General features: G+C 32.2%; 1 protein-coding gene across 1 annotated transcript in view; it reads right to left on the bottom strand.

The window, feature by feature from the left end:
• Positions 1-15,209, bottom strand: part of LOC117122736 (sodium- and chloride-dependent glycine transporter 2-like) — a 35,657-nt gene that overhangs the window by 8,745 nt on the left and 11,703 nt on the right. The window contains exons 2-7 of the mRNA XM_033268433.1: positions 14,387-14,576; positions 6,268-6,604; positions 5,753-5,885; positions 1,434-1,797; positions 979-1,091; positions 221-352 (exon numbers count right to left, since the gene is read on the bottom strand). Coding sequence (XP_033124324.1) covers positions 221-352; positions 979-1,091; positions 1,434-1,797; positions 5,753-5,885; positions 6,268-6,604; positions 14,387-14,576 — 1,269 coding nt within the window. The remainder of the gene's footprint in view (positions 1-220; positions 353-978; positions 1,092-1,433; positions 1,798-5,752; positions 5,886-6,267; positions 6,605-14,386; positions 14,577-15,209) is intronic.

The following is a 15,209-nucleotide window of genomic DNA, read 5'->3' as shown; positions in this document are numbered from 1 at the left end:
ATATTGTTTTGTGCAATTCTGTATCAATGTATAGCTAAATTTATGTATTTTTCATATTTTTTCTTTATATCTTTGTAAGAAGAAAGACAAATTTTTTATGACTTTGTAATGGTTTCAACACAATAAAATTCATTCATACTTTAAATGCATTTTTTCGATACACCTACAACAAACAAGAATAATATTTATGTACAATATGTGTGATTGATTTAATTCTCACCCTAGTGACTAGAAGCAGTCCAATAAGGTATCCGATAATTGATATTACTCCGATCACCCAAACTTTCTTCTTCTTTAAGTAGGATGGGAATTCATCTATAACAGCTGTCATCACTGTTTGAACAATCACAATCTGAAAAACAAAATTACATCTTATTAGCACTTGGGCCCACTTTTTGGGGACATACGAAACAAAACAACAAAATACAACCTTTCAGTTATACTGATTTCAAAATGGTAAACTCGAGCATTAAACTTGTTAATGTTGGCTCCAGAAATTTGCGGACAGCAGGGTCCGAACTAAGAGGCCGACTAGAGCCTAGGTCAGGGTACCAGAATAATAATTCCGGGTAGGGTTCATGGGTAGAGTTTTTATGGCTTAGTATGCAACAAAATTGTGCTTTTAGATGCCAATATGAAGGATTGGCTATAAAAATAACGAAATTTGGATATTCAAATTAATATTTTAAGTCAGTCAGATGACGGGGCCCAAGCTTGTCCAGGGCCCAAGCTTGTCCAACCCCCCCGGCCGACTACTGATTACACTAGAAAATACTGAAAGCTAGATCAAGGCAACAGACAAATCTGAAACAATGCCAATAAGCAATGCATCACAGAAAATGTGAAGAGGCATTAAAATAAGAAATCAAGTCATTTATCTTGCTATAAAGATGCCCGTTTTCCTAAAGCAGTCTGTTATGGGAGAGTGTGAACAAAAATCTGGCAGTTTCCAACTATTTGTTAGTTTGAAGTTCTTACCTCACTTCCTAATCCCAGAGTCAGCAACATCATAAAGAACAAAACGGACCATAGAGGCGAAACAGGCAGATTTGCTACCGCAGCAGGGTAAGCAATGAACGCAAGACCAAATTCTGTTTAAAGTAAAATTATACAATTCAATTAGATACAATACACTAATTTATCAATTTCTTTTTTTAAGTATTCGGTGACAGAATACATGCAAGCCGGGGATTTTTCTACCCAGAATAAGGCTAATTTCATGGCCATCTACCCACCTTTATTAACCCCCTTGCCCAACCTTGAAATCCGTTCTTATTATTTACAGATTACCAATGTTATCATCCACCCACCCTCAAAATTTCTACCACACACTTACAGCTACAACTGGCTTCCTATGTTTATAATATCATGGCCGTTAACAAAAGTTAATTTAAGTACAGTACCGGGTTGGAAAGCCTAAACATTAAACTTACGTTCATCAACCACTTCTTCGACTGGTTTGCCAAGCTTGTGGGCCAAAAACCCGAGGATGGAAAAGATGACAAAACCTGCAAAAACACTTGTCAGACAATTGAGGATGGGAACGATCATCGCATCACGCAGACAATTATTATTGAATTTGTTGAATGATGAGAGCGTTATGAGTCCACCCCAAGATGCTGAGAGCGAATAGAATATCTGCACCGCAGCGTCCTTCCACACTTTCGGGTTTTTAAGTAGATGAAATTTGGGTTTGATGAAAAACTCGATTCCCTCTCTATGACCTTCTAATGTGAGGCCACGAATCAGCAGAATGAACAGTACAAGGTATGGAAAGGTGGCTGTGAAATACATAACCTGAAAATATAATATGAACAAGTTAATCAGTATATTTTTATCAATTTTTTTTTTCAGATTTTATTTATTGCAGATCAGTACATTATAATACTGTAAATAAAATCATAACTAATTATCTAAAATCCCCATCATTGTCCTTTTGATAAGCTAAAATTACATCTTTAAAACTAACAAATCAAAAAGAATTCAAAATATCTGCTTTGAGCATGGCGCCCTCTATAGATTTCTATATAAAAAAATACCATGCTTTGGGTGCATGAGAATGGAGAACAGTGATTGGTTGGTCATCTAAACAGCTGGAAGACCATTTACAACTGTTCTCAATTAATCTCAGGAGAAAAAAAGGTCAGTCAGTCAATAGAGGGAGGGAAAATTATTTCGGCCTTGGCAACATATGGTAACTTTCCTTTAGTTATGAATCTTTCCAATCATGTTTCTTGTTCATATTAGTTTTTAAAGCTGCTGCTACAATGTTGGGTATTTTCTTCAGTATATTGAGCATATGTTCCCACTTTGCCTATTTAAAATACTTTCAATTCAAGATAGAGAGAAGCCATTCTTCTGAAATTAACTGATAATATGGGTAGAAAGTAAAAAAATTATGGTAGCACCAAATTCTATATACTGTAGTCTCGTGGATTGAAAAGTATGCTAAATAATTTTATTAGTTTAGTTGATCAAAACTTTAATTCTAAAAACTGAAGATCCTTTTGATTATTTGTCAACTAAAAACAACCAAAAATGTTGCTCATAAATAAAGGAATACAGAAACAAGTTTTGTATGTAATCATATGGCAACTTCAATTTTAGTTCACTTCTACATATAATAACCTTTAAAGAGGCCCCTAATGAACTTTAACCTAAATAAAACTGTCTGTTGGTGCTACCACTCCCAGACAGGGTTAGTTCAACATTCAAGGTTGGCAAACACAAGTTCATGTTTCAACACCATATGTGCTAATACATAATTAACTTGCTGATTAATAAAGCAACCATAATTAATGTTCATCATTTCACTTTTGACATGATAAAAGTTCCATACGGCTTCAACTGAAACTTCATCTACTAAAATGCAATAAAAACTAAATATTGAATTTTGAAGAATTAGCAGGCACCAATAAATATTTACTCGTGATTTTAAGATTTTTTTTTTGTCATCTTAAAAATAATGTTGATATTTTAGAAAAAAGTTATTCCAGAATAAAATAGATATTTACACAACTACTATAATGTTTACTATCTCACCAGATATACCAATGCATTGGTCTTCAGACAATAATTCATAATTTACAATAATTTTTTTACAGTAGGATATCACAAAAGTACATTTTTCCCAAAAAGGACAAGATTGCATTTCAAATGGCCAAATCTCAAAAAATATTTTCCTTCTACTTTTATCTTGAGAATGGTTAACTTTACAGTTGTTTTGTATTTTTTTTAACTTAATAGTGGACCTACTTCCAGTTCATAATTGTTAAATGACATCCAATTTCCCTACAGTGAAAGCCTAATAACTTGCATTTGCTTAGATCTGCAACCAGCACATCTGTTGAATACTTTTTTTCAATCAGGCTGAATACACATGGTCAGTGACACAGCATTTATTAAGGCTGTGCCTATCACTGTCCTCTACCAATTGACTTTGATTACTCAGCATTTTAAATACGCACTGGCTATTGTTACACCATGCTCATCCAATCCACACATAAGGCCCCGTTCAAAAATTTAATAGTTTATCAACCCCTCCCTCATCACTTTTGGGGAAACTCCCGATTTTTTTTTTTAATCAACATATATTTTCTTTCCAAACAATCGTTTTTTTCCATCTTATTTCACTTTAAAACCACACGATTTCTTGCAAATATGTTTACTGGTACAACAAAAACATCTTTTTTTGTAAAAATTTGATTCCACTATTATGATTTTTTAAATATTTGTCCTTAACCATTAATTTACCAGTAAACATCGGTAAAATGGGGGCGGGGCTAGCAAAAAAACAAAACAAAAAACTCTCTCCCTCATCAGTTTTTATTCTTTGATAGGCTGATAAACTAAACATTTTTTTATTAGGGCCTTAGCACACACAGTGTATCACATTATCTTTTATGAATGGATACTTTTTTAACTTTGGTTTGGTTTCAAATGAATTTCTGTTATTTTTAATGAACAATAAAAGTTATTTTAAATCTTAATAATTGCTCTTTTGAGGATGACTACAAGTTAAAATGCAAAAAATTTCATTCAACTACACATTTAACTTGTCAATTCATTATCTGAAATGCTTATACACCGCTTGTGTCTTACTCCCAGATTGATGGAATGTGTACGTCTGTATTATCCACTGATAATTTGTAAAGCCTATCCATGTGGAATATTTCTTGCAGTGTAACTAAAGGTTTTTGACATTCCCCTTATGTTCTTGTATAAAAAGTTGACGAATTATTGAATTTCCTTTGTTCACTTAGGCCTGTTTATTACCTACTATATTGTCTTGATAAGTACACTTCGTGGAAAATAAAAACTATTAATTTTATGCCTTGTTGCCTTCGTCCATTCTCTAAATTTTGCTAATGTTTAAAGAATACACATGCGACAAAATTGGACACCTCGTCTGTGTTTGAAAATCTCATAAACTAGGATGTAAATATTTGCTTGCGATCTCCAAAATTTCCTCTCATTATTTAGTAGTTATAATTCCCATAATAATGGATAGTAATCACTTGAACACCGATCCGCAAGTACTTCCTTATGATCGCAGTGTACATGATTAGAACATTTAGATCAATACAACACATGATAGCTTTGTTCACACAGTAACATTTTCTTTGAAACATTTGTATGCCCATATATAGTCATGATAGCCATTTTGCCACAACATGCCTCATATATGTATATCATAAGTTGTAGCAAAAGTTGAAAGTCAAGTTATTGGTATTTTCAGATACCCGAATATGTGATCTTTAAAATGAGGGGTCATTCATTGAAATTGGTCATTTCAATCCTAAGTTATTGTAAAGTGAAAGTACAGCACTCTTACCCCGGTATTCTTAAAACGAACTTTAGTCGTAGTTCGAGCTAAAACTTTAAAATTACGTCATTTCGTATTCTTAAAACGAACTTCGACTAGCACTACGACTAAATGACGTGAACCTCGACTAAATAAACTAGGATGTAAATATTTGCTTGCGATCTCCAAAATTTCCTCTCATTATTTAGTAGTTATAATTCCCATAATAATGGATAGTAATCACTTGAACACCGATCCGCAAGTATTTCCTTATGACCGCAGTGTACATGATTAGAACATTTAGATCAATACAACACATGATAGCTTTGTTCACACAGTAACATTTTCTTTGAAACATTTGTATGCCCATATATAGTCATGATAGCCATTTTGCCACAACATGCCTCATATATGTATATCATAAGTTGTAGCAAAAGTTGAAAGTCAAGTTATTGGTATTTTCAGATACCCGAGTATGTGATCTTTAAAATGAGGGGTCATTCATTGAAATTGGTCATTTAAATCCTAAGTTATTGGAAAGTGAAAGTACAGCACTCTTAGAGACAAGATAAACATGATTTTGAGTAATTGTCTTCCAAAGTTATTTGTGCATACATTGTTTGATAGAATTAACTATCTAAATAACATTAAATAAACAATTTGTTGACCACTTCCAGAACTAATACTTTGGGACATGATTAATAGATATTAAACTGTTGATCTATTGTGAAAAAAAAATTTGGATTTTTAGGCAAATTTTTGAGCTCCCATATTTTATAGATCATTTACTCAATACTGGCCTGTGCGACAACTTAACCATTTCGTCACCACATGCCTCATATATGATCATGTTGTGATGTTATCATGACCATATTTGAGCATGTCTCATGTTTTTATCAAATAACATTGCACAATCTGGTGAGGGCTTTAAACACATTTCTGAATTACCTTGCCAGAAGACTTGACCCCTTTAGCCAAACAACAGAAGACAATGAACCACGCCAACAACAGGCAAAGCGCCAACTGCCATCTCACTCCTCCGAGGTCTCCAATATCCTCGGTCATCTGCAGCATTTCATAGCTACAAAATTTTAAATACACTTGTTATTAATGATAATGATTACAAACGGCTTATATACAAACTGTGTAAGGGATCATTCACAATTATCAATATTTTTGCAGAGAACTACTGTATTTTTCAGTACCCCCTCACTCTCCTCTGCAAGTGCACAAATCCACAATGTTGATTTTGCAATACTATTGCAATTGGTTGTATAAAAAATATATCATAGCCCCAGTTGCATTCAGAGTCATAAAAATCCATCAAAAAAAATATCCAATTTTTTTTTTTTTTTTAATCAAAATTTTCATGCATGCGATAGTGTCCAAAGTTGCCTACTAGCTACCGTACCGATTATACACTTGTAAAATGTGACAATATGATCGATAAATTAGTCTCTTACCGATAAAACTCAAAGCTGGGCAATTTTCTGTCAGCCTTCAGTGGATCAACATATGCATCAGTGACATTCCCTTCTGCAGTCAAATTGTAATAGCTTTTCTCGGCCGTCGTCAAATTTGTGGTTGCGATGCATTTGCCATCATCCATGATTATACCACCACTAGAAATACAATCTGTGTACAGCTCACTACAGAAATCGGTGTTCCAGTCGTTGTCACACCCAATCCAAGGTAACTTTTTGGTGAACGACGAGAAAAGGTAGTAAATTGTGTACGTGATGATGACATTGTAGTAAATGCACACTAGAAATGAAACCATCACCATACCATACCCAACGCCTGTGAAATCAATCCATGGAAAAGCAATATTAATATTGACTCAATCAGTTTACAGGTACTATTAATATAGACTATTTATAGAATGTATACATATTTTTGTATGCTCATTTTCATCTACTGTAACAGTTTTTCATGAATTTCAGTACGCAAGTAGTTTGTGAGACCACCAAATCATAATGCTGGTTCTCATCTAAGACCAGACTACTTACAGTTACAGTTAATTATTTTATTGACTAGGTACACTGTTAAAAATCGCTGTAGTTTTGACAGTAATTTACTGTAATTCACTACAGTAACATACTGTATTTTTCATTTTACGGTATCATACTGTAAATAGTAAAATATACAATAGTCTACTGTATTTTACAAAATGTTGACAAATATTTTACAGTAGCTTAGTAGACTACTGGAAAATCGCGGCTTTCCAGTATTTTACTGTTTTTATAGAGCATGATGGGAAAGTGTGGCATCATCATCAGTCATCATCTTTGGCGCTCAAACTCGGTCGGCGAACAGCAGATAACCATGCACAGTATTCCAGGTTAGTAACTGCATGATAATAATTGTATTATTTCGAGTTCTATTTTAAAAATATCAGGAACCTAGTATCTACTACAGTATTGACTGATAACAATATTCATAAATATACCTTATTTTTACTGTAGACACTTAAATAATAGAATAAGGCTCGTTAGGCGGGTCTCTTCCTTCCCCGTACTCAGCATCATCACGTTGCCCGCTGGCGCTGCGCGGTTATCGCCTTAGGCTCAATCAAGAGGGGTTCTTTTTGGCCGTCTATTTTTTGCACGAAATTTAGAAACCTGATTATTTAAACAATCTTTATTATTTTTATTGCACTAAATTTATAAACATGATTATTCAAACAATCTTTAACATAAGTAAATTATACACTTTATTGTACGATGTACGTAGCAGACACACATGTAAAAACCTGTTAATAGATGGTGAAAAGTAACATGATACCTGTAGTTTACTTTAGTTTAATTTTAGGTGTTTTTTTTTTTTGTATTTGTTACAACAGGCTCTGGATACTGAAGAAGAGGTAGAAAACCGTGTTGACCTACCAAAGACACCTCATTTAATTGTTAAAGGTATTTTTTGTTTTTTTTTTGTTTTTTTTTTTCAATATTTCATTTACTACATATATAAATACAGTGTAATCATAATATATTAAAATTGCTTTGTAATTCAGTGACAGTTTGTGCTTCAGTAAGGTTTCAAAAGTAATAGTGTTTAATTTTTATTTTTCCTTACAAATGATTTTGTCAGTAAATAAATATTTTGGGTTTTCATGTTAAGTAAATTGAAAAAAAAAATTATTATTTCAGGAGAATCTATATTTACAGCAAAAGAGTGGATGGTAGTCTTGGATGACAAGGTGGCATATGTTATATCACCTTCAGAGGGTAAAGACTTGCAACACTTTTTGCAAGCTACTATGCGTTTAACTATGAGTATCAGGAAGAAGCGGCTACCACATTGGAGTTTATACAAAGGTAAATTAAAAAATTTTAAAATGTACTCCTTATGTGCAATGATAATTCATGTTTTTGTTCACGATATTTTCATTGTTCGCGTTATTGAAAAGCAAGGAAAGGAAGCTGGTGTATTCATAGTATTTTAGACAATGCTTACACTATTTCCATTAATTAGTGTATAAAGGAATCCGCGTGTAAAACAAGAACTAATGTTGAAGCGATTCTCTACACTTTAGTAACTATTGTATATTAAACAACATGTCATGATACATCAACCTTTAAATATTTATTTATTTTTTTTATTTATTTATTTTTTAAATTTATTACGCTTCATCATTGCACAGAAATGACATATACAATTGGGGAAAAAAATGGACAGGAGCAAAAAAGATGAACAGGTTACAAGCACCTCTTACATCCCCTCTTGAAAAAATAACCTCACAATCAAAGATGCAAGAAAACAGAACATTAAAAAAAATACATCATTTTTTAAAATTTCAAGATAAGATAATTAATTATTTATTATTATTTAATTATAAATAACAATACACAAATTAAATATGAAATAATTATATGGTATGTAGAAGATCTAGAAAAATTAATTTTTTAAATTCTTGTTTATTACAGATGCTTAATACGTATAAATCCGGAGGCTGGGACAAAATGCACTACTACAAATAGGACCAGCAAGAAGACTGGTAGACTTGTACAAAGAAAAAGGGAAATAATTAATCCTCATGTTGCCACGTTTATTAAAAACTTAGCAGATTTTGAATGGACGTCTGCTTAGGAATCAAGATATGGATGTCAGTAGATTTATAGAAATAGTTTTATGTACATTAGCCTCCAAATTTTTTTTTCCGCTAATATAGAAGACATGCGATGGGCTGCTACTAACTTTTTTTTATTGGATCTCTGATCCCCTGATCCTCAACTTACTTTAATAAGTGTGGCCTACCATGGGTGTATACTGGATAATGTCTACCAGTAAGGAATATCTTTTAAAGAAGAGTGAAATTTATCATGTCACATAAGTTTAAAATAATATTTTGTTTTTTAAATCATAATTAATTTTCAATTATTTTATTGTTTTCTTATCAAATGGTTTGGTTCCACTTTATTTAAAAAAAATAACCTTTGATATTAAAACTCTGTAAATATATTGTAAATTATAAAGTTTAATGTACTCTTTTTGTATATTCTCTCGGAAAAATTCACTGAGGGGAGGCTATTTTTTACTGTGAAGTGTAAAAGGAGTTTTTTAGTTTATAGATGGATTCAAATTACTGGCTGCCTGATTTTGTGAATTGCATATGTATAGAGTTATCAATTTTCATTTTTTTTTTTATTGTTTTATATGTTGACAAGAGTTTATGTATTGTAGCATCCTCTAATAAACATTTATTACTACAAAGTTAATCACGTATTATTTTCTTTATTTTTGTATGTTCAACCTAAAATTTAGTGAATATAATCATCATCCTCTAAAGTGAAAATACAATTGAAACATTTAGTAACTTATTCCATGTTTCAAATGTATTTTCACTTTACAGGACGATGATTTTTTAATACATTATTATTTCGATCTGAAATACAAACAGTATTTTTTTACAGACTTAGTCGTTTTTCTTACTGGACTTACCAATTACAGCAGAATAATTATTACTGTATATTTGGCTGTAAATCAAATACAGTTTCGTGGCGATCAAACTTGACACTGTCTCTTATACACATCTAGATGTGTATAAGAGACAGTCTAAATATTGTAGGCTAGAGAACACTAAAATATATCTAACATCAAAGTTACAAAAGAAAAAAACTGGATCAAAGTTTAAACTTTCATGAATTCCTCATGTCAGACTAAAATTGAAACCATTTTTAGCAAAATGAAAACAAGAGTAATATACATGTACTGTATACTAACTTGTAAACAGTAGCTAAAATCTATTAAGAGGAAGACAATTGCCTAGTTACATGGGCTACATAGAGGAAGGCAGTTAATTTTGAAACATCTTAGTGTTGTTTGGTGTCACTGTGTTCTTGTGTAAGCTGTGTTCTTGTGTAAGCTGTGTTCTTGTGTAAGCTGTAAACTAAATTTTGTACACCTTTTTCATTTACAAATGAACATTTGAACGGTAGTCAAGTTTGTTTTTTTTTATATTTATTATGTTTCATGTTTGTAGTACTTTCAGTTTACAGTAATGAGATTTACTCCAATTCAGCTTTTAGCTACAATTGTGTTTTTAATTAGATGGCAATAAAGTTAATATGAAGAAGAAACCATTTCCTTATAGGGAAATAAAGGTACTTGGATGCTACACTTTACTAATAATATCTTATTTCAATCATGCCAAAACCAAACACAAGAAGGAAGCATCAGTTTGCATCACTGTCTGGAATTCGTAGCTTGTGTATCTAGACAACCTTTAATTAAAGAACTACGTCATCTTATGCAGACACTGCGCATACAAACATTAACATACTACTGATGGTATCTGATTAGGAATTCTTCAGTGAACTACGTTTAAATTGCTTTTTTCAAGCTAATCTGGCATTACGCCAAATGATTGCGCAGTAAATTATCCAGAGCCAGACTGCAATGAAACCTTTCGTTTTATACTATCAACTGAAAAATTATTCAAAAAAATATACTAAATCGGCAAAAAAAAATAAAGGAATCTGTAAGTCATATTTCTTTCAATAAATTTTATAAAAAGTTCTGAACAAAAATAGACTAGGATTTTAATTTTTTATTTTTCTTGTATCATCAAAAACAAATTTCTTACCAAACTAAAATACAAGATAAGAAACTATTCTGACATTTACAATAACCAAACTGTAGATCAAACTATCATAAAAACTTGCCTTCTCCAAATTAATCCAAATTCAAGTTCTCCATATTAATCCAAATTCAAGTTTAGAAAGTTCATAAGAAGAAAACTGTTTGTACTAGAAACAAAAAATTATTAAGGAGCCCCATTATTAACATCGGCCATGAACCTACACTAGAGTAGGCCTCTATTAAAATAATGCTACTACAGTACCTAAATGTCACTGTGCTTGAAAAAACTAACCCTATTTTTTTTTTTCACCTAAATTAACAGTTAACTAGCACTGGTTTCTATATTCTTAATTACACATTAATGCTCGTAACTACCTTCATCTTTATTCATGTTTAGTATTAGATTTCTCTCACTTATGGTTCTCTTCCATTCATCAATTTCGTCTTCATGATGCACTGAAAACATTCTTTACATGTCATTCATTCTTAATGCTTTTTACGAGCATCGCACGGCTGGAGAACTCAATCATCCCCAAGAATTCATACCTGGCACTCGAAACTGACAATGCTTAACATAGTAAGTGTAACTACCCTGCCCCCATTCCGTCATGCAAGTCAAACTCCAAATTTAAAGCAAGAATGCTTTATATTGTTTATCAATAAATAATTTAATACTAATTAATAAAATATTTTATTTTAAATTGTTTATTTAAAAATTTAATCTTGCATGATTAATTACTCAAATTTACTATAGAACCATGTTTTAAATGGTACTTTTAAAATGTCATCTTACATAATTTATTATTAAAATGTACTCTGAACTATTATAATAGAGCCTTTTATTTGAAATTTATTCTTTATAATGTTTTCGTCTGCCATATAATTAGATATTAATAATTTTAGGTGACATTTATTATATAACAAAATTAAATAAATCTAGTTTTTTTTCATGTAGCTATACGGCGTACTAAAAACTTGGCATGCTACGATACACTATACGCCCAATCAATAACATCAACGTCACTATCATCCTACCAGGCACTCATTTGTACTCCTGAGTGAAGAGAGACAATTAAAAACAATAAAAGTACGTTGCCCGAGAACACAAACAAAATGCAATGAAGGGTTCAGACCCGCAACCTGAAAGGTTGAAAGCTGCTAACGTGTTCTACATTTACATTACATTTACTCCGACTGCCTTATAATATTTATTGCCGAGACATATTGAGGGGAGTAAACCTGCTGTTTGGAATCATTTAAAACAAGAGTTGAAAAGCACTTTGATTGAATTCAACTTGTAATTCATTTCTAAATGGGCCTAAAAAAAACTCCATGCGATGCACATGCTGGCAATCAAATTTAACGTTATCGCATCTCTGAGAAAAATCATTAAATTTATGGCAATCAAACTTGACATTATCGTGTCTCTGAGAAAGATCATAAGAATTAGATACCAACATTACTCTTAAAACATCTAAAGTATTTGGCTTTTCCTCAAATATTTAAGTATCTACCTCTAGTGTTTCAGTCTAATTTAGGCATCCTATATAATTTGTTATTAAATTTCCTGGTAAATCAATTTAAACATTTTTTTCCCCCTGAGAACCAGAGAAGCAGAAGAGTTTTGATCATCTCATTAGATGATGTTTACTGTGCCATTGTTTTATTCAAAAGTTTTAAATACCATAAAGTAAAAATGTTGATTGTTATCTCTAAAAGCCAGACTGAAGTTTAAATTTTTGGCAATACATTTTTCTTTTGCATACATAGGATTAAATTAGACAAAATATTGGTATGCTAAAAGTACTGTTGGTATTATACGAAGAAGTACATTAAACCTCAAGACTATGGGAAATACAATTTGTTCTTTTATTATTTTACTTTGTAGAGTATGTATTTCTGTAGAAAAAAATGTATGTTATTTAAAGTAGAAAGTAGACTACTAGGCTTTATGTCTCAAACTATTAAATTATTGACTACCTTTGAATAACTCAAGGCTAGAAAAAGGATTTAAAATTAACCAAGCATTCCAACAGCTTTTGTTATAAATATGCAATAAAAGGACTGGGCATACCAGGTACGAAGGCTTCAGGCAGTAACAGGTACAACAACAAAAGTAACCCTAAAATAATCTTTATTGAATTTAAAAATCCTTCAAGATCAGGCCTAATGGAAAAGCATGTTTAGGGGTGGGGGGAGAAGGGGAAGCCATGAACACCCAATTCCCTGTTTCTTCCTTCGGGAATATGCTGTTAAATTAAGACTGTATTTCCAATGTTGCCTGCTTTCCTCAGGTCCATTTCCTTAGCATTATCCTTTTCTTTTTTTGTGTGTTTACGTAATTTTCATAATTAAACATTATTAAAAACTAGGACCCAGAATATCGAGAGGAAAAATGTCTATATAATTTTTTAAATAATATACAATTTTTATATTGCACATTAAGCAGGAATGTAGCTATGGTGGTGGGGCCACCCAGCCTTGGAAGATTTCCACCCAGTCTAAAGCCCATTTCATAGGCATCCACCCACCATTACACTCGCATTTTCATCCTTAAAAGATCCTCTCTCAATGCGCTATTTATGAGTTTACCAATGTTAACACCCATCATTAGTTTTCTACAACTTACAACCCTCTATGCACTTTACATTATGTTATTCCTTTTGTTTACTGAGTAATTGGAAGTGTGAACTTCTAGAATAAATTAAATTGCCCTGGGTGTAATCTATTATGTAGACCCCTAAATCCAACATTTCAAGCAAATTATTAAATAATAATTTAAATCCAAAATGGTTAATGTTTCATACATCACCTTAAATAGTTTTAAAAAAATATATTATAAAATAGATATGGAAAACAGTATTTTTTTTTTCTATGCCCTTGTCATGGTTATAAATTATGACTTCTAGGCCCAATACAATACCGCTTGCAACCAGGTGGCTAGTAAAAATACTCAGCTGTTCAAACTTGTACTGCTCCTGAAGATATTTGGCCCCACATCATTCAATGTGCATGCACTGATAGGATAGGATAGCAGTATTTCAGTGTGATCACACCAAAAATAACCCATTAGGTCCAAAGACTTCTTTTCAATGGGGTCCTTCGGTGTGGCTACCACCAGTTTAGCCAACCGAGCTAAACTGACACTCAAAATTTAACTTTCACAGGCAACAACACCCATTTGTGTTAAGCCTATCTCTATGATCTGCCTGCCAAGTTTAAAACTAATAAACATAATATGGAAAATAATTTCATTTATTTAATGTTTTCAAAATTTTTGGTCTAATTACGACTAGATTTATGGGCGTTGCTTGGTAGGGGTAGGGGGAACACATCCTTCCACATTTAAAAATAGAAAAGGCTAGAATGCAAACTCCCTCGACTAGGGCTTTGCCTCCTTCACCCACTAGGTGGCACCCAAAAACACTTCTTTTTTTTGGCATTCAACCCCCACTTTCAATCACGGATCAATTTGTTTTTGCGCAATTACATTATTTCAGCAAAAAGCACATTGCATACCTCCACCATTGGAGTAGCATAAATACGGGAAACGCCACACATTTCCGAGTCCGACTGCATAACCGAGGCATGATAGTAGAAATTCCAAATGAGCTCCCCAATTGCCACGGTCACTTTCTTCTTCATCATCTACATTAGTAACTGGCGGCTTCTCCACAGACTGCTCACACAACTGTAAAAAAAAAAAAAAAAAATTATCTAATTAATACGCAATACTTAAATTATAGACGGGGTGAAAAAAAGTTTGGTATGCCAAAATCGTTATCTAATATTTCCGTAGGTTGTGTGGAGCATATCGGCAAAGTGTATTCTACACACTTCTGACAAACCTCAACAGAAATAGGTCTACTATAAATTAACTTAGAGAAATATAGGTTGAAATACAACATGAATGCTGGTTTCAATATACAAGTTGTAGGTCAAGGGTCGCAGGTTAAGATCCCACAAGTAGTAACCTTTGCAAACTTTCCACATAGTTCTGGCAATGTTTACTTTCCAATCCAACAGGCTCACTGGAGCATAGCTTCAGAACAAAATGGGGTGAAATCAGTCAAGGGAAAAACCAAAACAATAGACAACAAATAGGACTACACCCACATAGCATTTTCACTGTCTGATACTGATTCATTTTTATAAACAGAAAGATTGATACTTATTAAGCCAAAAATATAAAAGTCCCATTAAAAAAAAATCATTAGTTTATCAACCTCAAGTCTTCTATGGTACTAACAAAAAAATAATTGTAAAAAAAAAAACAAAATTATTTTTTTTTTTTTTTTTTCAAAAATTGTTAGTAAATATTGTT

The sequence above is a fragment of the Anneissia japonica genome, unplaced genomic scaffold, assembly GCF_011630105.1.
Source record: "Anneissia japonica isolate Jap-2015-1 unplaced genomic scaffold, ASM1163010v1 scaffold1884_len437306_cov177, whole genome shotgun sequence".
Classification (NCBI taxonomy): domain Eukaryota; kingdom Metazoa; phylum Echinodermata; class Crinoidea; order Comatulida; family Comatulidae; genus Anneissia; species Anneissia japonica.
The sequence above is the reverse complement of the archived record's forward strand: the minus strand, read 5'-3'. Positions and strand labels throughout refer to the sequence as shown.